Source organism: Dendropsophus ebraccatus, chromosome 1, assembly GCF_027789765.1.
Source record: "Dendropsophus ebraccatus isolate aDenEbr1 chromosome 1, aDenEbr1.pat, whole genome shotgun sequence".
In the NCBI taxonomy this organism is placed as follows: Eukaryota; Metazoa; Chordata; class Amphibia; order Anura; family Hylidae; genus Dendropsophus; species Dendropsophus ebraccatus.
The window spans coordinates 73,226,352-73,253,018 of NC_091454.1; the positions used below are offsets into that span (position 1 = coordinate 73,226,352).

Sequence of the window (26,667 nt, forward strand, 5' to 3'; positions counted from 1 at the left end):
TTAAAATTTACTCAGGGGGAGGAGGCTACAGGGGGCCTATTATACCGAAGGGGGTGGAGTTGTTAATTTTACCTAATTAAAATATTCCCTTGTCCATAGGTACACAGGGGTGGAGACACCCCATCTGTTGTGCTGCCAACAGGACTCAGGGAAAACACATTAACATAATAAATGTTAACTTCTTTGCTTTACAGTGCGGCATATCTAAATAAGAGGCATTTTAGGTCACAGTATAAAAAGTTTATTGACAATAAATTTGTGAGTAGTGCAGCCAATCTTAAAGGTAAGAAATCTGCCTCTCACAGGTCTCCCTCAGCTCTGTCTGTGCCAGCACAAACCTATCTAGTCCAGCATCAGTTTGGCAGCATGATTTCTTTTTACAACAGACAAGCTCTGAATGGAAACTGTGTGTGCTTCAATGGAAGCAACATCCCTTCGCAGTTATTGCACAGTTTTTTTTTTTTTTACTGCAGGTGTAGCACCAAAAATCCTTTTGAGGATGCTACTATGGCGTCACTGAGGAAAGGTTTAAAGGAGATACTCTTCTCGTAGGGGTGTTGCTGGCAGAAACAGATTGTGGGAATAAAAATGGAGCATTGGTCGGCAGGTCAGCAGAGGGGCTTTCATTCTGGTTACGTAGTTGCAGAATTTGTCGCAAAAGTGCTTTGCCTTCTTCTCTTGTCTGAAACAGTAAAACTACTAGTGAGAAACACAGCAGTAGAGCATATATATATATGACTAGATTTTAATAAAAAACAAAAAAACAATAAATAGCCGACACCCATCTCCCTAGTCGATCAGCTGCTGAGTATCTGCACTACAGTGAGAATGATGCCGGAAGCAGATGGCTCTATTTCCTATGTAGTGGTGGCACCCACAGATCCAACTCAAGTAAATAGGAGCTGAGCTGCAGTTTACCAGAGCGGTCAATACACAGGGAACAGAGCCAACTGCTTCCAACTTCCTTCTCACTGTAGTGTGGGTGCCAAACAGTCAATCATCGAAGGATCATAGTGTTGGACCCCACTGATCAACCTGTGGATAGGTTAAGAATTGTTTTCTTTCCATTACATCCCCTTAAATATATTTTGCACATTTTTACACAGGCCAATTATCGCTAAAGAACGTTTCCATTACCCAATAATTACCAATGTGAAAGTGGCAGAGATCAGCCCACAAGCGATCAAATGTCTGCTTTGCAGCTGATTCAATTTTTTTTCGTGTTAACAGGAAATGTGCATCCAATAATGTATTTAAATGGCCACATGAACGATACAGTAATCACAGTGCAATTGATTGTGCCTTGTAAAGGTACTCGCCAATCGACACTTGTTTGTGGCCACAGGTGGCTGCATATTGGGCGATGTAAAAGGACCCTTACAAGCTGTGCATGTGGTTTATGCACATGGTTTATATTACCCGTGTGAGCACATACGAAAATACACACTATAAATAAATAAAATTAGAATACATAGAAGATTAACTCTGAGGGAGCCACAAACACGAATACACCGTATGCATGCTCACCTGATAAAATCGTACTAAATTAGGCAAGACAATATTCAGAGCTTGCAATTGCAGTGGGACTGCAGCCAGACACCTTCCTGTAACTCAACCAGGAGTTTCGTCAGCAAAATTTGCACAAAGAAAAAGTAGGAAAAACCGGTGGCTTTCCTGGCGCAGTCCGTCTAGACCAGGATTCTAATGTCTGGATCACTGCTTTTTCCACTTTTTCTTTGTGCTAATATATAAATCTACAGCTGCTTAATTTTATTTAACAGAATTTCAGAACTTTCAATGACAACTATCATAGAGAAACAGGAAGGAAACTGATAAAACTGTTCTAGTTTTAAATACAATACTTACATCATTAAAGTTAAAGCATTTCTGAGCACATGCTGAAGCCTCATCCCACAGTTTACACTTGAAGTAATATTGAGCAAGGTACCTAAACGCAGTGCTCAGTTCTTGATGTTCCACTATCTCCTGGGAAAAAAAATGTAAACTGCTGTGAGGTGGTCTAAACATATTGACTTAAGACAGACATTAACTCAACACTTACTCCACAAGAGTATATATCCTGTATATATTTAATGTAGCACTGCGCAGCCTGTTCAGATTCATTCAGCTGTTCATGGAGTCTTAAAGGGAAAATAATTTCAGACATAAGCTGGAGGCAGCTGATAGTGGAAACATTTATAGGCATCTTAGCACTGAATGTTTTAAAACAAAGAAAAATATCAGTAGTATACATATCTAGGTATATAAGGTGACTTTAAGTACCATAGTTATAACAACCAAGTGATTTGGGTTAGCCATGAAGCAACATTTGAAGATTTTATAATTTATATTAAAGGTGTAAATACACTGCAATACTTTGTCTTGTACTGCCCCTGGGCCACAGACTGTATTACACATTTCTGATGGTTTAAAGTGTCACTGTTGTTATAACTTTCAAAATCTAAAATAACAGGACATGCAAAATATTAGCAATTTACATTATTTTTCTGTTGTTCTAAGGCTTTAAAAAAAAGCTATACTTACTTGTAGCCAGGTCCAGTCTCCTGGAGGCAGCTTTTAAGTCTTGTGCTAGTTGAAAAAAAGAAACTAAACACAGAAAGTCCAGGTCATCTGAGTGCTCACAGAGAAGGCATTTGAGGACGCATTGAGCTGTGACACATCCGTACTGGCCGGGATTTCTTGTGTTTGGTTTCTTTTTTTTTTAACTAGCATAAGACCAAAGAGCTACCTTCAGGAGACTAGATCTGGATATAGGAAAGTATAGCTTTGTTTTACAGCACAATAACAAAGAAACAAAATAAAATAAATAAAATAATAATAAAAATAATAATGTAACATGCAAACATGCTTTATTTCACATCCCATGTTGATTTAGATTTTGAACGTTATAATGGGAGGTACCTTTTAAGAGCTAGAATCTTTCAGTTGTTCTTTTTAGATCAACATCTGTCTAGAGCATTTTTGGTGATTTGCATTCTCAGTAGTGTAATCTTAATACCAGACAATGTACAACATGGGTCTTTGGGGCGCTACTTAATATCCAATCTTATAAACTGGCGTTTATGAAAATCACCTGTGTTTCCATGTGTGTTTGAAACATATTCTGAATGCAGTGGAAATCACACCCCCATTTCTCCCCTTATAGCCCAAGTTCTGTTTGGATAATCTGCAACATTGCCCAGTTATTTGCTTGGCACTCATATCGAGAAGCACTCTAAAGACCTTTTTACATTATAACATTGTCTGGTATTAAAGGGGTAGTGCGGCACTAAACATTTATTCACAAAATAACAAACATTACAAAGTTATACAACTTTGAAATGTGTGTTATGTAAGTGAATGGCCCTCTACCCCATGTTCCCCCCTACCCCGGAAGTGTGGTACATTATACTCACCGCATTACTGTCGACCCCCGGCCACCATCTTGGGACAATGATGACATCTTCGGGAGGCCGGCCGAACCGCTCCAGCCGTCCCTCGTGCCGTCCCCCCTCTGCCGCGTGATCAGCTGCTCAGCCGGGATTGGCTGAGCACAGTTATGTAAGGGGCCATTCACTTACATAATACACATTACAAAGTTGTATAACTTTTTAATGTGTGTTATTTTGTCAATAAATGTTTAGTGCCGCACTTCCCCTTTAAGACATGCAAAATCACTAGAGATCGCATATGTGGATACACAGCCTGAGGGTCCTTTTACATGGTCTGACATGGGGCCATGAAAGGACACAGATCGCTGCCACTTACAGCTAATTTAATTTATACTATAAATATTGCCAATTTTTCAATTTTAAAAGTCGTAGATCTAACTATAGAAAATTATGATGTCACCCATAAAATGTCAACGATAAATAATAACTAAATCTTAGATGAAAAACTTACTTTGCTAGTTTCACTAAAGCCATTTTCTCCACATCACCAACAGCATAAGCTCTCCAGTAGCACTGTCATGGAACAACAAAGCCATATTTACTCTGTTGTGGTATAACAGGAACTTCTCACATTTCCTAGTAACCCAACAATGTTTTACCATTACAATGTAAACTATTCCACAATGTGAACTGTTGGGCGAATAAACAGTGGACTAGCTGCCCATGGCATCCAAATTAGTTGCTGCTAATCTTCAAACAGCATCTGTAAACTAAGACATGGAATGTGAATGGCTGCAGTGGGCAACTATTCCACTTGTCCTATCTACCAGTTGTAATACAAAAATGTGAAGTGTGCTTGATGGAGCCCACAGTAGACACCTTACAATATTAATATAATATCACAATCACTGATACTCTTTCAGCTGTAGATTATAAAGCATAATTTACACTGGTAGCTAGGAACATTTCAGGGGTTAATATATGGCAAACAATAAAATACAAACCCAGTACTGTACAAGGTTACCCATTAGTAATGTATACAGAGCCTATGTAATCCACTTGTTCTAATACCATATGCACTACATTAAAGGAAACCTGTCACCCGGAAAGCGGGCGCAGAGCCCGCCTGACCCCCCCGGTGCAGCCCCGATGGCCATAGAGAATGACGGCTCCATTCATGCTCTATGGGCGTCAGACTCATCTCTGCCGATTAGCATCAAGCGCACGCTTAGCTTGGGGCGCAGATATCTCTGTCCTGGGACCGGCTTCAGGAGCGGGACTTGCAGGAAAGGGTAAGTATCCGGGGGGGCTGTCGGGCGGGCTCTGTGCCCGCGTCCCGAGTGACAGGTTCCCTTTAGGAATAGACTATTTACTCATCTTAGATAAGTATTTCAGTTTTTCCATTTTCTTAATACTTCAACAGTGGACATCTGTATAAATTCTAAACAACTACAATGTGGTTTAGAATTTCAGTGTTTTGCTATTTTTAAAATAAAATAAAGAAGTCATAGCTTACCAATCCCCCTGCTGGTCCTTCTTGGCTCAGCCAATTTACTGGCCACAGTGAGAGGGATGAAGAAGTAGAGACTGGAAGAATGGCCACAGCGGGGGATTGGCAAGTATGAGCTAATTTTTTTTTCATTTTATATTTTTGAGTTTTGAGCCTTAAAAATACAACATAACCCTTTAAATGGAATTTAAATTTTGCATAAATCAATAGAACAGATAGAGCAAATAAAGTTTGCCGAAAAATTGTTGAAAATTGTCTCTTTCTCCACTTAAACGCCCAGGGGTCATTTTACATGCTGCCAATATAATCTATATAGAGGGAAGGGGTGGGGGTGGAGCGAGAGATGAGCTCAGAGAAAACAGAGAATCAGAGGTAGAGCCTGTAGAGGAGTAAACTGTTAAAACTATCCAAAACAAGTCATGTAATGGCTACAAATAGTGCTACTCCTCATGTACATACACAGGCCAGTTTATCCTAAAAAGTCATTTGAAATACAGATATGCTTAAAGTTACCCAACAAACATACTTTTTTGGCCTCCACGAGTTGGTTGAGCTTTTCATAACATTCACCTAAGGCAACAAGCATCCGGGAGTCATTTGGTCTGGAAAAAAAACAGGATAACAAGCATTTTATCAGCAACATTGCTACTACCGAGACACTGTTCTAGCTTTCTCGGTAATAAATTCAGGGTTCCAACAAATCAAGCAAGCCAAGAAAAACAAACATTGTGGTTTCTTAAAAGAGCAAACCTCTAACCTGTATGAAATTTAACGTCTGGTTTAGAAATCCATTTTCTTATATAGTATTAGAGAGTCCAGCAAATATTTTTATTAAAATATTGTATTGCCCCACAAAAGTTATACAAATCACCAATATACACTTATTTGGGAAATGCTTAGAAAGTGTTTTTTCCCTGCACTTACTACTGCATCAAGGCTTCACTTGGGATCATAATGATCCCATAAGCTGATGTCCGTAGGTATGCCCCCTCTCCTCTGTCCCCCGCCGATGTTACAATCTTGTATCAGCGGCAGGGGAGAGAGGGGAAGGGGCAGAGCTCACGGCGCATGCCCCGCCTTCCCTCCCAACCCCCGCCGACTTCCGTAGCCAGGAAACAAGAAGCCTGAGGCTTCCGGATTCCATGGCTACCATTGGGGCTCTGCGATCAGTTCGCATGAGCCCAGATGGACACTGGAGAGAGAATTTTGCCTCTGTAGAGGGAAAATTCTCTCTCTGGAGCCCTATAGATGCTGCGGTCTTGCTGACTCTCAGGGTTAACTCTCAGCACCGGAACGCGGCTCCTGTGCTGAGAGTTGCGGCGGTCCCCGGCTATCATGGATAGCTGGGACCCGCCGGGGATGACACAGGTGCAGCTCCTGCGGCTGTGTCATCCTAGAGCGTCAATTAACGTTGCTGCAGCATCGGGCATAGGCTGCAGCGACGTTAATTAACAGTGCAGCGGCGGGAGGGCGTCAAGGACCAATACGCCCATGCAATAAGTGGACAGCCCTCTTCCTTTAGTGAACACAGTGAAATTTTTAATTTCCCCTGTGGCGGAACTACATTGGAACATTTATAGGAAACCTGTCAGCTTGATTTAGCCTGTTAGACTGTGTTCATTACCTCATGCATGTCATAAAGTGTTGCATTCCTTGGAAAAAAAGCAACCCAGAAAATGCATTATGGGTTCCAGGCTCATCAGGTATCACCTGTATGGCAAGCTGTCATTTATGTACATGCAAAGAAAAAAACACACAAACGGCGCTGCATGTGCAGGTCAAAACACACTTTGGAGAAACATGCATATGTGTGCAAATGCACGCTCACCTGAGTGGGTCGTACACAATTAGGCACGACTCTAATAAGCGCTCTGGATCAACGGGGGATGCTGCCTTCCACCTTCCGATTCTCCAAAGTGGATCCTCGGTGTCAGTCACAATAGTGGTAAACAGAAGAGGTTGGTGGGATTTGTCTGGCGCAACCACCCCTATTGGAACACCGGCCACGTTCCCCTGTAACTTCTCTGAATGAGGAGAACTCCTGGCACTGGTGTGAAGTCAAATTCAGGCTTTTATTTGATGCAACGCGTTTCGAGGGTGCAATCAAGGGTGCTATGTTTATATTGTGCTGGAAGGTGAGCCACAGACTCTGAGGTCTATCAAGTGAAGATTCACATATACTTATACCTATGGGTAGTGTTCGACGATCACAAATAGTACATATTATAGAGGTATTTAGCAAATGCCGTTTTTATACAATTTTTTTATATATCTTTTTATATTATATTCTATATTATAATGATTTCCAAGTAGCAGAGATCTGATGTATGTTTTAAGGTTATAATCAATCACACAATATAAATTCATAATCACTCATTGTAGGGTGGATTTACCTTGTACTATGTAGTATCAATATAGATATATGTAAAATGAAATTTATTATACTCTTATTCTATTTATTAACCTCCCAAGGGGCTTGAACCCATGACTTCAGCTAGGCTCATTGGTCATAGGCCAGACACTTACCACTAGACCATTTAGACATTCTGCCTCCTGCAGCTGATATTGGTAATGATCTATGTTCAGCACTATAAAGCCATATGGGATAGAGATAGTGATCTTATAAGTCTGGAAAACAGCAGAGAAGCATTTCCACTAAATGTAAAGAACGCTTTTTATGAGGATGTGTATTTTTATTTTATTTTATTCAATCTCCGGTTGAAAGATATGTGTTTTTAGCCAAATGTTTGTTAGTATCAGTGTAATGTGGGATGATGATGTCAGAGGTCACTAGAGAGCAGAAAGCACTTCCGGGTCATCCATTACTGTTTTACTATAAAAGATTGTTGTTTGTTACCTGTATTATGCCTGATGAAGAGGGGATTGCACCCTCGAAACGCGTTGCATCAAATAAAAGCCTGAATTTGACTTCACACCAGTGCCAGGAGTTCTCCTCATTCAGAGAAGTTACAGGGGAACGTGGCCGGTGTTCCAATAGGGGTGGTTGCGCCAGACAAATCCCACCAACCTCTTCTGTTTACCACTATTGAAGCTGTCATTTATGCAATTCTCCACATGGTTTAGATTATTTGCTTTTTGTACTTCGAGTCAGCCTTGGGGGTAGTAATTAGATACCATATAATATTTTTGTGAAGTACATTTTGCACTTGAACTTTAAAACTAATTCCAATGGCGTATCTTAATGATCTTCAATTGTCTGTTTACCTGGCCATCTGGTACTGTTATCTCACTTGCCATATTTGCTTATCCTGTTTCCCCCCTACAGTGAATTAGGTTTTCAATAAAGAAAACATTTTAACTTAAGATTAGATTTCCAGTTCCCCTCTCTCCCAAACTGGCTGTTTCCAAGTGCCATATTTTGGACAATATTTCCTACACTCAGGGATGTCAATCAAACCAGTTTGGAAGAGAGGAGGGCGCAGCCAGTGACTGGAAGGGCCGCATCTACTCCTTCATTACTAAAAATACCTGCTTAGCATTTGATACAAGCCCCAATCAAAGTAATGTGTCAGGTGTAAACTTTCAGAAAATATATGCAGTTTCAACTTTAGTTAGCACAGCAGATTTTAATAGTGTTTGTCAAAATTGAGAAAACTGTCCCAGTAGTGAAATGGTTAAAATTTTTACTTGAAGAAAATTCTTGAAATTTAAATGCACATATGGTGTACATAAATATTAAACATAAAAGCGCAAAACAACCTTATGTTTTAGCCTCATATACGCAGAAATTCAACACACAGACTAAACAGGCATTACCGTAGCTGATGGGCCCGTCTATAATAATATAAGCAGTAGAAGGGCATCTTTAGGATCTCGTATGTCTGTCCCAATCCATACCATGCTCGATAATCTCTCTTATTGACCTCAATTGCATGTCTGTAAAAAATATATATATATACTTTATGCATCTTGAACAAAAACAGCAGCACATACAGGACACCCACACAAGCTACTGACGCTAGATAACCCTTTGCTAGAATTGTAGCCCTGTAAGGCATTAGTAAATGTGCCATTTCTGAACCTTAATTAACCCCTTCACGTCAGCCATCTGTATATATACGTTCCTATTGCACATGCCCCGTGCAGTAGGAATGTACATATACGTTCCTGACTGACAGGGGCTTTGTGATGAGAACGGGATCGCTGCAGGGACAGCGATCCCGCTCTCATCTGTGTACAGCACCGGAGATAATGAGGATCAGCTGCGATTCCGCGGCTGACCCCCATTAACCCCCTTAGTGACCGCCGAAACGGCGGTCACTAATGGGCCGGTGCCGCCGCTGTATTTCATCTCCCCCCACCGTGAATCCACGGTGGGGGAGATGAAATAAGTAAAAATCAGACCCCAGATCAGCCCCCTAGTGCCCCAGTCACTAACCCCCCCTCCCCCGGCGGCCATCGGATCCAAGATGGCCGCCGCGATCACTGTGAACAGACTAATGTCTGTTCACAGTGATCAAAAAAGAAAAATGAATGAAAGCCCCATGCTCTCCGCCACCAGAGGTAGCGGAGAGCATGGGGCAGTCATCGGGACCCCCCCTGTGGGGTCCCGGTACAAGCGATCAGCGGTATATACTATATACCGCTGATCGCTTGTGCCATGTGCCGCCGTCACTTTTTATCCCCTGCCACCATGAATGATTGGTGACAGGGGATAAAAAGTGATGTCCCCCCCCCCCCCCCCCCCAAGTCGCCCCCCCCCCCCCCCCCCCTGTCACCCCCGTTCCCCCGTCACCCCCCCCCCTTCCCCATATACTCACCTGCTCCTGGAGCTCCTTCCTCTTCCGTGTCCTGGCTGGTTATGAAGTGCGCATGCGCTCCACAACCAGCCAAGCTCTGAAAATTTAAAGTGACAGAGACCAATTTGGTCTCTGTCACTGAACTATGATTACTGTGATAGAAAATATCACAGTAATCATAGTAATACAGTGAACATGAATGTATAAAGTACAAAAAGTGACAAACATACAAAAAAATAAAACACACACTTTTTATTATAGTAATAATTGCAGTTTACTCCCAAATTACCCCTAACCCCCCCCCCCAGATTACCCGTAACCACCGCACGTTGCCCGTAACCACCGCACGTTGCCCGTAATCACGTCAGATTGCACGTAACCCCCCAGATTACCCGTAACCACCGCACGTTGCCCGTAACCACCGCACGTTGCCCGTAACCACCGCACGTTGCCCGTGACCCCCTCCAGATTGTCCGTAATCACCCCAGATTGCCTGTAACCACCCCAAATTACATGTAACCACCCCAGATTAGCTATAAGCACTTCACTCTATCAGTAACAATTCTAGATTGTCTGTAACCCCCCCAGGTTGCCCGTAACCACCCCAGGTTGCCCGTAATCATGCCAGATTACATGTAACCCCCCAGATTGCACGCAACCACCGCACGTCGCCTCTGACCACCGCACGTCGCCTCTGACCACCGCACGTCGCCTATGACCACCGCACCTTGCCTCTAACCACCCCAAATTGCCAATGACCCCCTCCAGATTGCCCGTAACCACGCCAGATTACAGGTACCCACCTCTGATTACCTATTAGCACTTCAGTTTATCAGTAACCACAGCAGGTTGCCTGTAACCACCCCAGATTGTCCGTAACCACCCCAGATTGTCCGTAACCACCCCACGTTGCCTGTAACCACCCTAGATTGTCTGTAACCACAGCAGGTTGCCCGTAACCACCCCAAGTTGCCCGTAACCACCCCATGTTGACCGTATCCACCCCAGATTATCCGTAACCACCCCAGATTGCCCGTAACCACCCCAGATTGCCCGTAACCACCCCAGATTGCCCGTAACCACCCCAGATTGCCCGTAACCACCCCAGATTGCCCGTAACCACCCCAGATTGCCCGTAACCACCCCAGATTGCCCGTAACCACCCCAGATTGCCCGTAACCACCCCAGATTGCCCGTAACCACCCCAGATTGCCCGTAACCACCCCAGATTGCCCGTAACCACCCCAGATTGCCCGTAACCACCCCAGATTGCCCGTAACCACCCCAGATTGCCCGTAACCACCCCAGATTGCCCGTAACCACCCCAGATTGCCCGTAACCACCCCAGATTGCCCGTAACCACCCCAGATTGCCCGTAACCACCCCAGATTGCCCGTAACCACCTCAGACTGCCCGTAACCACCTCAGACTGCCCGTAACCACCTCAGACTGCCCGTAACCACCTCAGACTGCCCGTAACCACCTCAGACTGCCCGTAACCACCTCAGACTGCCCGTAACCACCTCTAGATTACCCGGAACCACCCCAGACTGTCCGTAACCACCCCACATTACCTGTAATCTAATTTTTTTTATTGTATTTTAGTAACTGCGCTATTCTAATAACTGTTACTAGCTGCGGTTTTGCTCCAGCAAATTGGCGCTCCTTCCATTCTGAGCCCTGCTGTGTGCCCATACAGTGGTTTATGCCCACATATGGGGTACCGTTGTACTCAGGAGAACCTGTGTTACAGATTTTGGGGTACATTTTTTTCTCCTGTTCCTTGTGAAATTTAGAAATTTCAAACTAAACCAACATATTTTTGGAAAAATTCAAGTTTTTCATTTTTACTGGCCAATTTTGAATACTTTCCTCTAATACCTGTGGGGCCAAAATGCTCATCCTACCCCAAGATGAATTCTTTGAGGGGTGTACTTTCCGAAATGGGGTGACTTTTGGGGGGATTCTATTCTGTAGACATTACAGGGGCTCTGCAAACGCACCTGGTGCTCAGAAACTTCTTCAGAAAAATCTGCAGAGAAAATGCTAATTGGCGCTCCTTCCCTTCTGAGCCCCGCTGTGTGCCCATACAGTGGTTTATGCCCACATATGGGGTACCGTTCTACTCAGGAGAACCTGCGTTACAGATTTTGGGGTGAATTTTCTCTCCTGTTCCTCGTGAAATTGAGAAATTTCAAACTAAAGGAACATATTATTGGAAAAATTCGAGTTTTTCATTTTTACTGTCTACTTTTGAATACTTTCCTCTAATACCTGTGGGGTCAAAATGCTCACCACACCCCAAAATGAATTCTTTGAGGGGTGCACTTTCCAAAATGGGGTGACTTATGGCGAGATTTTACTCCGCTGACACTACAGGGGCTCTGCAAACACACCTGGCGCTCAGAAACTTCTTCAGCAAAATCTGCATTGAAAAAGCTAATTGGCGCTCCTTTCCTTCTGAGCCCTGCTGTGTGCCCATACAGTGGTTTATGCTCACATATGAGGTACCTTTTTACTCAGGAGAACCTGCGTTACAAATTTTGGGGTACTTTTTTTCTCTTTTTCCTCGTGAAATTGAAAAATTTCAAACTAAACGAACATATTATTGGAAAAAATTTGAGTTTTTCATTTTTACTGTCTAATTTTGAATACTTTCCTCTAACACCTGTGGGGTCAAATTGCTCATCCTACCCGAAGATGAATTCTTTGAGGGGTGTACTTTCCAAAATGGGGTGACTTATGGTTTTTTTTCTCTCTGCTGACACTACAGGGGCTCTGCAAATGCACCTGGCGCTCGGAAACTTCTTCAGCAAAATCTGCAATGGAAAAGCTAATTGGCGCTCCTTCCCTTCTGAGCCCCGCTGTGTGCCCATGCAGTGGTTTACGCCCACATATGGGGTACCGTAGTACTCAAGAGAACCCGTGTTACAAATTTTGGGGTGCTTTTTCTCTCATGTTCCTTTTGAAAATGAGAAACTTTAATCTAAATGTATATATTATTGGAAAATTTTAATTTTTCATTTTTTTACGGCCTAATGGTGAATACTTTCCTCCAGCCCCTGTAGGGTTAAAATGCTCATTATACCCCTAGATTAATTCTTTAATGTGTCTAGTTTCCAAAATGGGGTCACTTATGGGGGTTTCCAGTATACAAATATACAAATCTCTTAAATCAACTTAAAATAAGAACTGGTCCCTAAAAAAATCAGTTTTGGAAACTTTCACGAAAATGTGGTAATTTGCTGATAAATTTCTAAGCCCCGTAACACCCTAAAAAAGTGAAATATGTTTATGAAATGAAGCCAGAATAAAGAGGACATATTGGTAATGTGACTTAGTAACTAATTTATGTAATACGACTTTCTTTTTTTAGAAGCAGAGAATTTCAAAGTTCATAAAATGCTAATTTTTTCAATTTTTCATGATATTTTGATGTTCTTCACAAAAAACACACAAAGTAGTGACCAAATTTTGCCACTAATATAAAGTGCCATATGTGACGAAAAAACTATCTCAGAATCGCTAGCATACGTTAAAGCATCACTGAGCTATAAGCGCATAAAGTGAGATAGGTCAGATTTTGAAAAATGAGCCTGGTCTTTTAGGTGCAAATAGGCTTGGTCTTGAAGGGGTTAATTGGTTCTAAGAGCATGTCAACTATGAAGTCAGTATGTGCTAATGGATCACATACCTAGATGTTTATGTCATGAGACAACACACACACACACAAAGAATTAAATGTGCTATTTTTATACCTATATGCCTGTATTGCAGCAGAGGTGTTCTTCATCTCCATATACTCATGACCCATAAGGGTCCAAGCGCCAAGATATCTGGGGTTAAGTTTCAAGGCTCTCTGAAAATAGAGAGCTGCCTTCTCATGCTGGGAGCGCAAGCTGTAATAATTCCCTGCAAGAAACAGACAATACTGTTAGGTAGGGCTGGGTGATCATGACCTAAAGTTTAAATCATGATTTCTTTAAACTAAAGGCCCTATTACACGAAACAATCGTCCCATGTAATAGAAGACAACGATCAGCCGACATGAACGATGTCGGCTGATTGTTGCTGTCGTTTGTCTTTCAACATGTTAAAAGACAAACAACTGTGATAGCAGCGATATGCTTCAGTCGTTCCGTGGAATAGGAATGACGGCAGCAGACCACCGCTATCCTCTATGGGCTGCCCAGACAATCCACCAATCACCCGGGCAAAAGCCCCCCCCCCCCCCTGCACATACCCAATCGCTGCCGCTGTGTGTAATATGGGAATGAGGAGCAAATGATCGCTGACAGTGCTCGTTTGCTTCTCTATGTCGCCCCGTGTAATAGGGGCTTAAGGATCAGCAACAATGTCCTCGTCCCTGACCCCTCCACTACTTGTGGAGCTAAAATCTAATTCGGGATTCCAATGAAAATCTGTAGATCAATTAAATGGCAAACATAATCTAATTAATTTGATTATCTACCCAGCCCTACTTTCAGGTAAACACAGGCCCAGCTGATACTGCCTAAAAGGACTACTCACTTACCAATCACACAGCACGTTTCCACACGATACTTGTCAATATCACAAAGGTTATGTGCCAAGTAACTTAGTTCTGGTTTCAGACCCTTGAGAAATAGAATGATGTATCAAATAATGCAGGACTGAATAAATGGACAGACATTTTAAAGACGAAAAATGTTGTTCCTTACTCTGACATACAGCAGGTTAGAAAAAGTGTCCATGTTTTCAATTCTGTAAGGGTCTTGTTTTCGTAACTCATTGAAAATAGAAAGAGCTTTATCAATATCTGTCAAAAGCAAATAGCCATTAGAGCATGAGACATACAAATACTGAGAAGAAAAAAAACCCATCAGAATTCTGCAAACCTACCTCTAATATTATGGTAAGCAACTGCAATCTGAGAAATAATGTAGGTACTTTTGGAGAATCCGGCATCAATAAGACTCTGATATTTCTGTAAAGCTTCTTCGATCAACTGCTGCTCTGTGTATATATGCGCCAGGAAAAACTCCTTGATCCAGCAGTCTGGCAGGGACAAGAACTTTAACTGCAAAGAAAAAATGCAGTGAAATCTGACCTGTCCACTGAAGCAGGACAAGGTGGCTTTGGCTGTCTTAGGTTACCCAGACAACCCCTTTAATAGCTATAACATTTTCATTTGTTGAGGTATCAGTGATATTTCGCAGCACTTGTATGACCAATAGAGACTGTTGTTTTTTTTATTTCGAGACATAAGTTTTATCTTTTTAAAAATTTTAGGCTTATTGTTTACAAAATTAAAAAAATAATAATACGGATATGTTTGATCGATTACATGTCTCCTTTATTGTACCCCATTTTTAGACTACAAGATACTTTTTAACAAGTGGGCCCAACGGTAGACGCCTGTTACTGTCTTCCTAGCTACAATGCGATTTTTAAGCAGTGTGTTTAAAAGCTGAAAGGTAGGGGAGTGTGTGTGTGTGTATGTAAATCCAGTCTATGTCAGTATCCAGACATGGACTACTTGCCATGTATATAGCAGATACTGCTCAGGATACGCAAATAAAATTGGGCCCCATGAATCCAGATGGCAGATGAAAAAAGAATTACAATACCCAGGAGCAGCAAGAACAATTGCAACTAGGGAACCTACAATCTGCTATGCAAAGATGAGCAGCCCATATGCTATCTTAATATACAGATAATTAGAAACTCTCTATATACCCTTCACAGCTGGTAGGGTCTTATGGTTTTGAGGCATGAACAACTCAGTGACCAGCTAAATCTTAATTAATATCTAACAAACCAATCTTACCATTTCCTTGTCTGTAATTAAGTTACACAGTTCCAACCACGTTCCCCAATGCAAGGGCAAGACATGTGTTGCTTCCACAAAAACATCCAAAGCTTCCTTCACCAGATCCAATTTTCGCAAAACCACACCATACCTGTAAACCAGAAAATAAGTACAAGGTTGCTAGAGAGAAAAAAAAAAAAAAAAAAAAAACACAACAGCAACAAACATAGGGCAACATTTCCGCAACTCACAGGTAAAGGCCAAATCCATCCAGCTCTCTGGCCTTATGCTTCTTACTGAGTTCAACACGCAGCTCACGCAAGGCCTCATTCTTAACCTGTCCTTTCTCAAGAGGACCTACACAGACAAAAATGAACTCTGTGTAACAAAGCTGCAAATAAAAATTATTTAAAGAACTTTCCCCATCTTCATGGCTCAGTCAGAAGGCAAAATACACAAAGCCCCCCTCCCTATAAGCCACATCATAGAGACCCAGTCAAAGTATAGCTCTCACTAGGGTTGGTTTAATGCAACTCTGTATTATGTGTTCATCCATTCATTAAAACAAATGTAAGGTGCTATGCTGCAAGATAATTGGATGCACAGTAAGTGTAAGGGCCCTTTTACACAGAAAGATTATCTGACAGATTATCTGCCAAAGTTTTGAAGCCTAAACCAGGAATGGATTTGAAAAGAGGAGAAATCTGAGGCTTTCCTTTATGACCTGATCTCTGTTTATAGTCCATTCCTGGCTTTGGCTTCAAATCTTTGGCAGATAATCTGTCAGATAATCTTTCCGTGTAAAAGGGCCCTTACAGAAGCCAGACTTGTAATGATCACCTGAACGCCTGTATATTTTTTCTTTTCTTTCTAAGAAGAGGTCATCAAGATGGGACATACCATTTAATGGTCACCTTTAGACAGTCTTCTGTAATGTGCCCTTATAGGCCATGTCAACTTAATAAACTGGAAATGGAGACATTTAATCTGACTCGCAGGAATAAAAGCCAACAAATCTCAAAATGAAATTAACAGATAAACATTAATTTAATGGAGTGACTTCATGGTTTGTTTTCTTGGCTGCAGCTATTTAACCTCTTCCTGACTGCCCCACTTTAATTAGAGGGCTATGCAGGGGAATGGGTATATGATGGGGCCTTAGGGTTCATTTACACAGAAAGATCATCTGATAGATTATCTGCCAAAGATTTGAAGCCAAAGCCAGGAACAGATTATAAACAGGGTACAGGTCATAAAGGAAAGACTGAGATTCCCTGTCTTTTCAAGTCCATTACTGACTTTGGCTTCCAAAATTGGTCAGATAAATCTGCCTGTGTAAACGCACCATTAGAAGTTAAACCCACTCTATATTCAGCAGGGGTCAGACACCTGCTGCTAACTGACACCAGTGATCGTGAATTGAAGCTGTCAGATTTATTTTAAAGGGAATCTGTCAGCTCCCGGGCACTACCTAAGGTGCTGATAGTGTGCTGTAGCTGGCAGTCCCCTAGGGAACATGGTGCCTTTTGGTAGTTTGTCTGTGCAGTGGATTATGCACGATCCTACTGTATTGAAGTGTCAAAGAGGAGTTGTTTGTGCCACACTCTGGCCACCTCACCGCTCCCTCCTCCTCTTCATTAATAATCAATGCTGCCTGGTCTCCTGCTTACTCAGCTGTCTGCCAGTGTCTCTGATTGCAGATCAGTCCTCTGTAGGCAGGTTATGTCTGAAAAAAATCACTCAGATATAGGGTCCATTTACACAGAAAGATTATCTGACAGATTATCTGCCAAAGATTTTAAGCCAAAACTAGGAATGGATTTGAAAAGAGGAAAAATCTCAGGCATTCCTTTATGACCTGATCTCTGTTTATAGTCTGTTTCTGGCTTTGGCTTCAGATCTTTGGCAGATAATCTTTCTGTGTAAATGGATCCTTAGTTGAATCTTGGAAACCACAGCTCCAACACATTTGGGTTCAGAGATTTAACTATATCTGAATGTTTCTTTCAGACATAACCTTCCTACAGAGGACTCATCTGCAATCAGAGACACTGGCTGACAGCTGAGTGAGCTGGAGGCGGGAAGCAGAGACACCGACAGACAGCTGATCGAGCTGGAGGCTGGGCAGCAGAGACACTGGCTGACAGCTGAGCGAGCATGAGGTCGGGCACCATTGATTATTCATGCAGAGGAGGGAGGACTGGTGAGGTGTGCCAGAATGTGGCACAAAAAACTCCTCATTGACACTTTATTACAGTATGAGACCTGGGATTGTACATAATCCGCTGAACAGACACATTACCAAAAGGCACCAAGGCTTACTAGGGGACTGCCAGCTACAGCACACTGTCAGCACCTCAAATAGGGCCCGGGAGCTGACAGATTCCCTTTAACAACTGCAGCAAAGTTCTTACTAGTCTTGTTCATGGTTTCTTCCCACCACAAGTGGCATATTGCTTGCAGAAATTTGAGTCTGCTTTAGGGTATGTACACACTACGGAATAAGCGCAGATACTTGACATGTAAATTCTTTGGGTGGACAGCGGGAAATTCGCAGGCAAATAACACTGAGTCTATGGGATGGGCGGAACTTCAAGTGGAGTAGCGTGGCGGTCTCCACTTGAAGTCCCGCACGTATTCTGTAGTATGCACATATCCTTAGGGCCCCCACAGTAACGATATCGGCCGGATCGGCCCCATTTGGCCGATTATCGTTCGGTGGAATAGACAGAACGATCAGCCGATAATGGCCAGTCATTCTGAAGATAGATCGCGCGGGACCCGGGAATGAAGACAGCGCAGAGAAGAAGCCTGGATAGGTAATGTATGATGCTGCAAGGACATCGGTAAGGATGTCCCTGCAGCCCTCGCTCAACGATCATCGGGCCGTGGAATAGCCCCAGTAAATGAGCTGCGATCTAGCAGATCGCAGCTCGTTTACATCGTTGATCGGGCCCTCCTCGGCCCGTGGAATAGGACCCTTACTCACTTTACAGAATTCCAAGCACATTTTGTATGATAAACGGCATTCAGATGTTTGAAATATGGACTTTTTTTTAGTTACAGAAATCTCTGATGTGAACCTACCACATCCAAAGCTAAAGGCACTCTGCTGTAAAAAGATGCGATCTGTTGGGCTGAATTTCAAAAATACAAATGTATGGCAGATTCATTCAAATGTGGACACTTATTTTTCCCTGATTGGCCAAATCCCTTTTACTGTACTTACCCAAGCTATCTACAGTCTCATCATCTTTCCTCTTTTCTCCAGACTAAAAGGCAAAATAAATCACTTAAAATGATACAAAGAACATTGCACATTTCTTTCAATCCATATACTGTACACTACGCTATTATACTAGCAATGTATATAAATAGGACATGTCAACGGGACAATAAATGTAAAAAAAAATACTGATCAAAACATAACAGATGGCTCAAAGAGCAGAGGTCACAGACTTGTAACAAAAAGAAATGAGTCACATAGTACACTATAGACATGTGCATCTGACTTCAACCTATTATAGTAAACCAATGTAGTCGACATATTATTACTCTTAAATAACAAAACAATACAAAAGCCAAATATGTAAGTAATAAGCAGAGATTAATTTATGAGCTCTTACCAAATACCTGGAGTACATATACAAAAAGTAGGCTTTCTGGCTGTTACACCCTCGAAGGAAGTACGCAGATCTGTCATATTCTTTTAAGTCAAAGTAAGACTTGGCCAGTGTATATGCATCCAGATCTTGGGCATCCTCCTGAATTAAAACAAAAATATGTGTAGCAATAATAATAATAATAAAACTCGTATATGACGTCCTGGAACCTTAGTATTAAAAGAGTTCTCCGGTCATTTATATTTGTTTGCTATATTGCTGCTCTTGCAGCCTTTAGCAGTCACTGAAGGGAACAGAGAAAGCAGGTTGCATGCTATCATTCTAAAATCTGCTCCCTGTCAAGGGTCTTGGAAGTTGAAACTTTCCTATAAAAGAGTTTGTCTACAATACGAAAACCTCTTTTAACATAGATGTACAGTATAGTAGAACCTGATTTATGGAGACATAGCTTAACTCAGTCCAGCCCCAGATGTACATATTCCAATTAAAGTGATCATAAACAAAGGCCACAGCACACTGGCTTAGTTTTATTAAAACTTTCTTTGTGCAAACTTACAGTGGTAAGACATCAAATTCACAAGGTTTATCAATGTGGCACAAGCGGTTTAAAAAATCTGTTGTATCTGAAGACTGTCTACTCTATGGGTGCCTTTACACAGAGATTTAGCTGACAGATTATTGAAGCCAAAGCCAGGAACAGACTATAAACAGAGAACAGGTCATAAAGAAAAGACTGAGATTTCTCCACTTTTAAAATCCATTCCTGGCTTTTGCTTAAAAAATCTGTCAGATAAATCTCTCTGTGTAAAGGCCAGGGCCGGACTGGCCATAGGGCACTTCTGGCAAATGCCAGAAGGGCCGGTGGCCTCCGAGGGCCGATCCCGTGCTCCTCCTGCCCCAACCATAGGGAAAAGGAGTCAGTTTGCCAGGATGAGCACGGGATGCGACACCGCCGGCAGCCACGCATCAGACAGGGGCTGCGGGAAAGAGCCTCGACGGGGGAGCGCGTTGTTAAGTGAGTTTTTTTAAACCTGCTTTCCACGAAAGGGGGGGGGGGGGGGGGGAAGAGAAGGGGCCATCAATAGGGGATGGGGAGAAGAGGCCATATATAAGGAGGGGGGGGGGGGGGAGAAGGTGGCATCTATAAGGAGGGGGGGATGGGGAGAAGGGGCAATCTATAAGGAAGGGGGGGGGATGCGGAAAAGAGGCTATCTAAAAGGAAGGGGGGGAGAAGGTGGCATCTATAAGAGGGGGGGGGGGAGGAGGCCATCTATAAGGAATGGGGGGGAGGGAGAAGGTGGCATCTATAAGGGGGGGTGGGGAGAAGAGGCCATCTATAAGGAAGGGGGGGCGGAGAAGGTGGCATCTATAAGGGGGAGGGGAAAAAAGGACATCTATAAGGAAGGGGGGAGGAGGGGGACATCTATAAGGAAGTGAGAAGGTGGCATCTATAAGAGGGGGGGAGGGGGACATCTATAAGGGGGTGGGAGGGCCATCTATAAGGGGGGGACAACATAGAGGGAGAGGGGGCCATCTATAAGGGGACAACATAGGGGGAGAGGGGGCCTATAAGGGCACAACATAGGGGGAGAGGGGGCCTATAAGGGCACAACATAGGGGAGAGGGGGACAACATAGGGGGAGAGGGGAATTATAAAGGGACAACATTGGGAAGAGGGGGACAACATAGGGGGAGAGGGGGATTATAAAGGGACAACATTGGGAAGAGGGGAACATCTATAAGGGGGCAATAAAGGGGGAGAGGGGGCCTATAAGGGCACAACATAGGGGAGAGGGGGACAACATAGGGGGAGAGGGGAATTATAAAGGGACAACATTGGGGAGAGGGGAACATCTATAAGGGGGCAATATAGGGGGAGAGGGGGCCATCTATAAGAGGACAGCATAGGAGGGGCCATCTATAAGGAGGGGCAACAGAGAGGAGGGTCATATACTAAAATGTGACCACATAGAGTCAGCCTACTCACTAAAGGAGGGTGTAAAGGGGACAATACAGGTGTGCAGTGTGTAAAGAGATGAGGATGGTGCCAGAGTAAGGAGCCTAATACCAGACCTGACAGATTCTGTGGATTTGTGGCTCGGAGAAGTTCTAATGGCCCAGGAAAGATGGAGAAAAAAATGAAAAGGGAAGAACTCTGATCAGAGAAGACGTCCCCTGTGAGTCACCTAATATAACTGCACTGTAATGTATATGGAGTACAGAACCTGTGTAGAGCTGCGTCAGCCTCTATATGATTGGATGAGGTGATAGTAATCTGTCTACAGAGGATCTTATTCAGTAGCAGCGGTGGGGTTAGTCAGTATGCATTAGTATTAGGGATGCACGATGCACCGAAATATCGATACTACTATCGATATTTCGGGCAAAAAAACCGTTCGATACCAGGATTTCCTGGTATCGAAACTTTAAGTTAAGCAGAGAACACGGTGGGCGGCTAGCTGAGCGCCGGCCGTGTTCTCTATGTGCCTCCCCCTGCCCCCTGCAGTCTCCTCCTCTGCTCTCCCTCCCTCCGCTCCCATTGGCGCCAATTTCAAATAGCCGGCACTTAGCTATTGCTAGTGCCGGCTATTTAAGTATATAGATGCCGCTGTCACACTGACAGCGGCATCTGAGCCCTCCTGAGCCCGCTCCATATACAGCGGGGGTCGGCTACTGTGTGTAACAGACCCCCGCTGCTGGTGTCTCTCTGATAACAGAGTCCGGCTCCGCCAGACTCTGTTATCAGAGAGATGATTTATGCCGAGGAGTCGGAGCTGCACGGAGAGCGGCTGGAGAGGAGGACGGAGGAGAGGAGGACGGAGGAGAAGGCTGGAGGGAGAGCGGGAGGTCCGGGAGAGAGGACGGAGGAGAAGGCTGGAGGGAGAGCGGGAGGTCCGGGAGAGGAGCCGGAGCTGCACAGAAGAGAGCGGCTGGAGAGGGAGAGCGGGAGGTCACGGAGAGAGGAGGACGGAGAAGGCTGGAGGTGGGGAGGATGAAGAGGGAGAGCGGGGGTCTGTGAGATCCGGGAAAAGTGCAGCACATGTGAGGATCCAGCCGGCTGGCAGGTGGGGGAGGTGGCCGGGGCTGAGAGGAGCAGATAAGATCGGCTGTAGTGTGTGGGATCCTGTGTAACCTCCTCTTCTCTTCCTCCGCAATCTTGGTAACTGGTGCAGCAGAGCTGTCTTAGTGGTGGTTGGTGCAGGAGAGCTGTCTTAGTGATAGCTGATGTAGCAGAGCTGTCTTAGTGATAGCTGATGTAGCAGAGCTGTCTTAGTGATAGCTGATGTAGCAGAGTTGTCTTAGTGGTGGTTGGTGCAGGAGAGCTGTCTTAGTGATAGCTGATGCAGCAGAGCTGTCTTAGTGATAGCTGATGCAGCAGAGCTGTCTTAGTGATAGCTGATGTAGCAGAGCTGTCTTAGTGATAGCTGATGTAGCAGAGTTGTCTTAGTGATAGCTGATGTAGCAGAGTTGTCTTAGTGATAGCTGATGCTGCAGAGCTGTCTTAGTGATAGCTGATGTAGCAGAGCTGTCTTAGTGATAGCTGATGCAGCAGAGCTGTCTTAGTGATATCGGATGCAGCAGAGCTGTCTTAGTGATAGCTGATGCAGCAGAGCTGTCTTAGTGATAGCTGATGTAGCAGAGCTGTCTTAGTGATAGCTGATGTAGCAGAGCTGTCTTAGTGATAGCTGATGTAGCAGAGCTGTCTTAGTGATATCGGATGTAGCAGAGCTGTCTTAGTGATATCGGATGCAGCAGAGCTGTCTTAGTGATAGCTGATGCAGCAGAGCTGTCTTAGTGATAGCTGATGTAGCAGAGCTGTCTTAGTGATAGCTGATGTAGCAGAGCTGTCTTAGTGATAGCTGATGTAGCAGAGCTGTCTTAGTGATAGCTGATGTAGCAGAGCTGTCTTAGTGATAGCTGATGTAGCAGAGCTGTCTTAGTGATAGCTGATGTAGCAGGGCTGTCTTAGTGATAGCTGATGTAGCAGAGCTGTCTTAGTGATATCGGATGTAGCAGAGCTGTCTTAGTGATAGCTGATGTAGCAGAGCTGTCTTAGTGATAGCTGATGTAGCAGAGTTGTCTTAGTGATATCGGATGTAGCAGAGCTGTCTTAGTGATAGCTGATGTAGCAGAGCTGTCTTAGTGATAGCTGATGTAGCAGAGCTGTCTTAGTGATAGCTGATGCAGCAGAGCTGTCTTAGTGGTGGCTGGTGCAGGAGAGCTGTCTTAGTGATAGCTGATGTAGCAGAGCTGTCTTAGTGATAGCTGATGTAGCAGAGCTGTCTTAGTGATATCGGATGCAGCAGAGCTGTCTTAGTGATAGCTGATGCAGCAGAGCTGTCTTAGTGATAGCTGATGTAGCAGAGCTGTCTTAGTGATAGCTGATGTAGCAGAGCTGTCTTAGTGATAGCTGATGTAGCAGAGCTGTCTTAGTGATAGCTGATGTAGCAGAGCTGTCTTAGTGATAGCTGATGTAGCAGAGCTGTCTTAGTGATAGCTGATGTAGCAGAGCTGTCTTAGTGATAGCTGATGTAGCAGAGCTGTCTTAGTGATAGCTGATGTAGCAGAGCTGTCTTAGTGATATCGGATGTAGCAGAGCTGTCTTAGTGATAGCTGATGTAGCAGAGCTGTCTTAGTGATAGCTGATGTAGCAGAGCTGTCTTAGTGATAGCTGATGTAGCAGAGCTGTCTTAGTGATAGCTGATGTAGCAGAGTTGTCTTAGTGATAGCTGATGCAGCAGAGCTGTCTTAGTGATAGCTGATGCAGCAGAGCTGTCTTAGTGATAGCTGATGCAGCAGAGCTGTCTTAGTGATAGCTGATGCAGCAGAGCTGTCTTAGACAGATATCACTAACTTTATTTTTAACACAATAAAATAAAAATAGTCCAAAAATTGGTATCACTGTAATAGTGCAGGGGTATTATATTTCTACCATTTTTTTTTTTCTTTTATACTTTACTAAGTATCGAACTGGTATTGAGTATCGAAATAAAAAAGTTAGTATCGGTATCGAACTCAAAATTCTGGTATCGTGACATCACTAATTAGTATTAGTCAGTATGTGGTGACATTAATACCACCACACACTGACTAGTCAGTATGCGGTGGCATTAGTCAGTATGTAGTGGCGGTGACCGGGGCCGGAAGCAGTCTGCCTCTGTACACTGTGTAGTGGTGACGACCTGTAACTGCAGCTCAGCTACACAGTACAGAGACAGAAGCTCTGACCCCATTTACTGTGTTATTATCTGTAATTCCAGTCATGGCCGTGATGATACAACATGTAGCCATGCTGCACTCACATCGTCTCATAACTTATCACAGCGAGTGGGCCTGTGTGCTCTGAAATGCCAGGGCTGATTTTCAGTCCCAGTTCGGCCCTGGTAAAGGCAACACAAGTTTAGATCAACTGTGAATTTGTTTAATGTACACAAGATTCTGGTGTATTTTTGGTCCACAGTGGCACCCCTTAGGTCACATTCCTTTTATACCAAAGCCATGCAGTATGAACCCAGCCTTACACCAACAATTTGTAGGTGGTCTCTATATATCACAATATGAATAGAAAAAAGCAATAAGCGCTGCATGTGCAGGAAAATTAACTCTGAGGGAGCCATAAACAGAAGTACACAGTATGCACGCCCACCTGATGTGGTCATATTGAATTAGGCACTGCACTATTCAGAGCTTGAAATTGCAGTGAGATTGCAGCCTGCTACCTTCTGGTAACTCAGCCAGGAGTTCCGTAAGCAAGATTGAAACAAAGAAAGTAATAAAAGCGGTGGCTTCCCTGGCGCCGTCTGTCTGGATCACTGGGTTTCCTCAATGTTACCGGATACTGACTCCACATTCTGGTGAAAAAAGTTGTTTATTTGCATTTGGCTACGCGTTTCAAGGAGGCCACCCTCCTCCTTATCAGGCAACCAGATGGCTGATGAAGAAGAGGGTGGCCTCCTTGAAACGCGTAGCTGAATGCAAATAAAGAACTTTTCTCACCAGAATGTGGAGTCAGTATCCAGTAACATTGAGGAAACCCAGTAATCCAGACATCAGACTCCTGGTCCAGACATACTGCGCTAGGGAAGCCACAGCTTTTATTACTTTTTCTTTGTGCTAATATATCAGGATATAAAAATTTTAAACAAATATATCTGCACAGGAACGGACCTTCACTAGTGTGAACTGAAAACAAACATGCCTTATCCCCCACTCCCACATATTTTAAGTGACAGATGGTTTGCAATCCTGTCAAACTCTGCAGGTTTTGATGACTTGATTTATAAATGCTCAAATTTAGATAAAAATATTATTAGGTCTTTAAACCTACCTCTGTTAGTGCAGGAGTTGATGGCAACTCATTTAAAGGTATAGATTCCAAAGAAAAAGCCAATTCTGATGCCCTGAAAAAAAAAGCCAATTCTGGTGACATGAAAAAAAAAGTTAAGACAAAAAGTATGTAAGTAATCTTAAAGTGTTTCTCCCACTAAAGACCCTCAAGATGAAGAATGTACAGTAGAGACATTATTCATAACAACCTGGTTTCATTTTTCAGGGGACATCTGTAGCCTCAGTGTAGAGATTACTAACAAATCAGGATGAATTCAGAGAGAACAATGGTATGAAGGATACATCTGCAATACTTTCTATCCAATCTGATTTATCAGGAGCTATACAACTAGGCCTTATATGTGAGAAACAAAAACTCTAGTGCATTCTCATCGTCTCTTGCAACCTCCCACCTCTTGCATCCCATTAATACATCTTTGAGTCTGTTGCCCACGTCTCCCCTTTGGGTAGATGGATGGCAGTGAGCACTAGGTACACTGCACCATATCACTGCATTACCATGCTACAGGCAGGAGCTGTTACACTAATCTCCTGGTAATATCTTCCTTATAAACCACAATTTTACTAAACCCTAAGTAGTTTCCCTAAATACTAGCCCCATAGTGGCTGTCAATGTATGCCTGCACGTACGGAGCACTGCGCATGCCTATAATTCTATATTCCAGTGCGCAGTGCAGGGTCTCACCATTTGACGCTGTGCATGAGACCCCGCTCCCGGCACAGCCAGCTTATGCTCAGCAGCTGTTTCTTTATTTCCCGTAGGTCGGAAAACAGACCGCTCGTCGCCGCCATCATGCTCTCCTGACGTCAACAGCAGCTGTATAGAGCGGACCAATAGGCAGTCAGCTTACTGCTTAGACGTCACGTCACTACGCCAGCGTGTGCGAATAGTAGGTGGATCCTGATTGGCTGAATCTGACAATTACCGGGCTCAGTGAGTGGGCGCCAATTACAAGTAGCGGGAGGAGGTGTAGGCAGGGCTGGTTGTGCACTAGCTATATACAGTACCTCCAGATAGGGGGCGCCAGAGAGGGGCTTTAGGTCCCTGTAATGAGCTGTGCGGGCGGGCGAGAGTAGTGTTATATCCGCTCTGAAAACTGAAAACTTCGCAACAGAAGTGTGACGGTAGACAAGACTGCCCAAGGTTCTCCTCATGCCGGTTTCACACATCGCAGTTTTCTGGAAAACTATCATTGCCGTTTTTGAGCCCATTTCCCAAAAAAAACTTGTGTGTGTGACTGTA

The 26,667-nt window shown here is 43.6% G+C and overlaps 1 protein-coding gene across 2 annotated transcripts; it reads right to left on the reverse strand.

Moving 5' to 3' along the window:
• Positions 1–230: 230 nt before the first annotated feature.
• CDC23 (cell division cycle 23) lies at positions 231–26,230 on the reverse strand. Of its 2 annotated transcripts, none has more exons than XM_069955414.1 (16): positions 26,110–26,230; positions 25,405–25,477; positions 19,080–19,217; positions 18,683–18,725; positions 15,705–15,810; positions 15,472–15,604; positions 14,544–14,721; positions 14,363–14,460; positions 14,197–14,278; positions 13,421–13,574; positions 8,680–8,799; positions 5,429–5,504; positions 3,904–3,965; positions 2,063–2,141; positions 1,867–1,983; positions 231–682 (listed from the first exon to the last, which is right to left on the reverse strand). In XM_069955414.1, the coding sequence occupies exons 1-16, from the start codon at positions 26,217–26,219 to the stop codon at positions 506–508; spliced, it is 1,746 nt and encodes a 581-aa protein (XP_069811515.1). In that variant the 5' UTR covers positions 26,220–26,230; the 3' UTR covers positions 231–505. The 2 variants fall into 2 exon arrangements, with proteins under 2 accessions (XP_069811515.1, XP_069811511.1); XM_069955410.1 differs by having other exon boundaries at positions 1,867–1,986.
• Positions 26,231–26,667: the final 437 nt, after the last annotated feature.

Excerpts from the sequence above, each read along its gene's own strand:
- CDC23 (XM_069955410.1), bottom strand. The coding sequence starts at position 26,219 with ATGATGGCGGCGACGAGCGGTCTGTTTTCCGACCTACGGGAAATAAAG. Across the intron at positions 18,726-19,079 it reads ATATGTACTCCAGGTATTTG|TCTGGAGAAAAGAGGAAAGA; the intron begins GTAAGAGCTCAT and ends TTTGCCTTTTAG. Across the intron at positions 1,987-2,062 it reads AGGATATATACTCTTGTGGA|GAGATAGTGGAACATCAAGA; the intron begins GTAAGTGTTGAG and ends TTTTTTTCCCAG.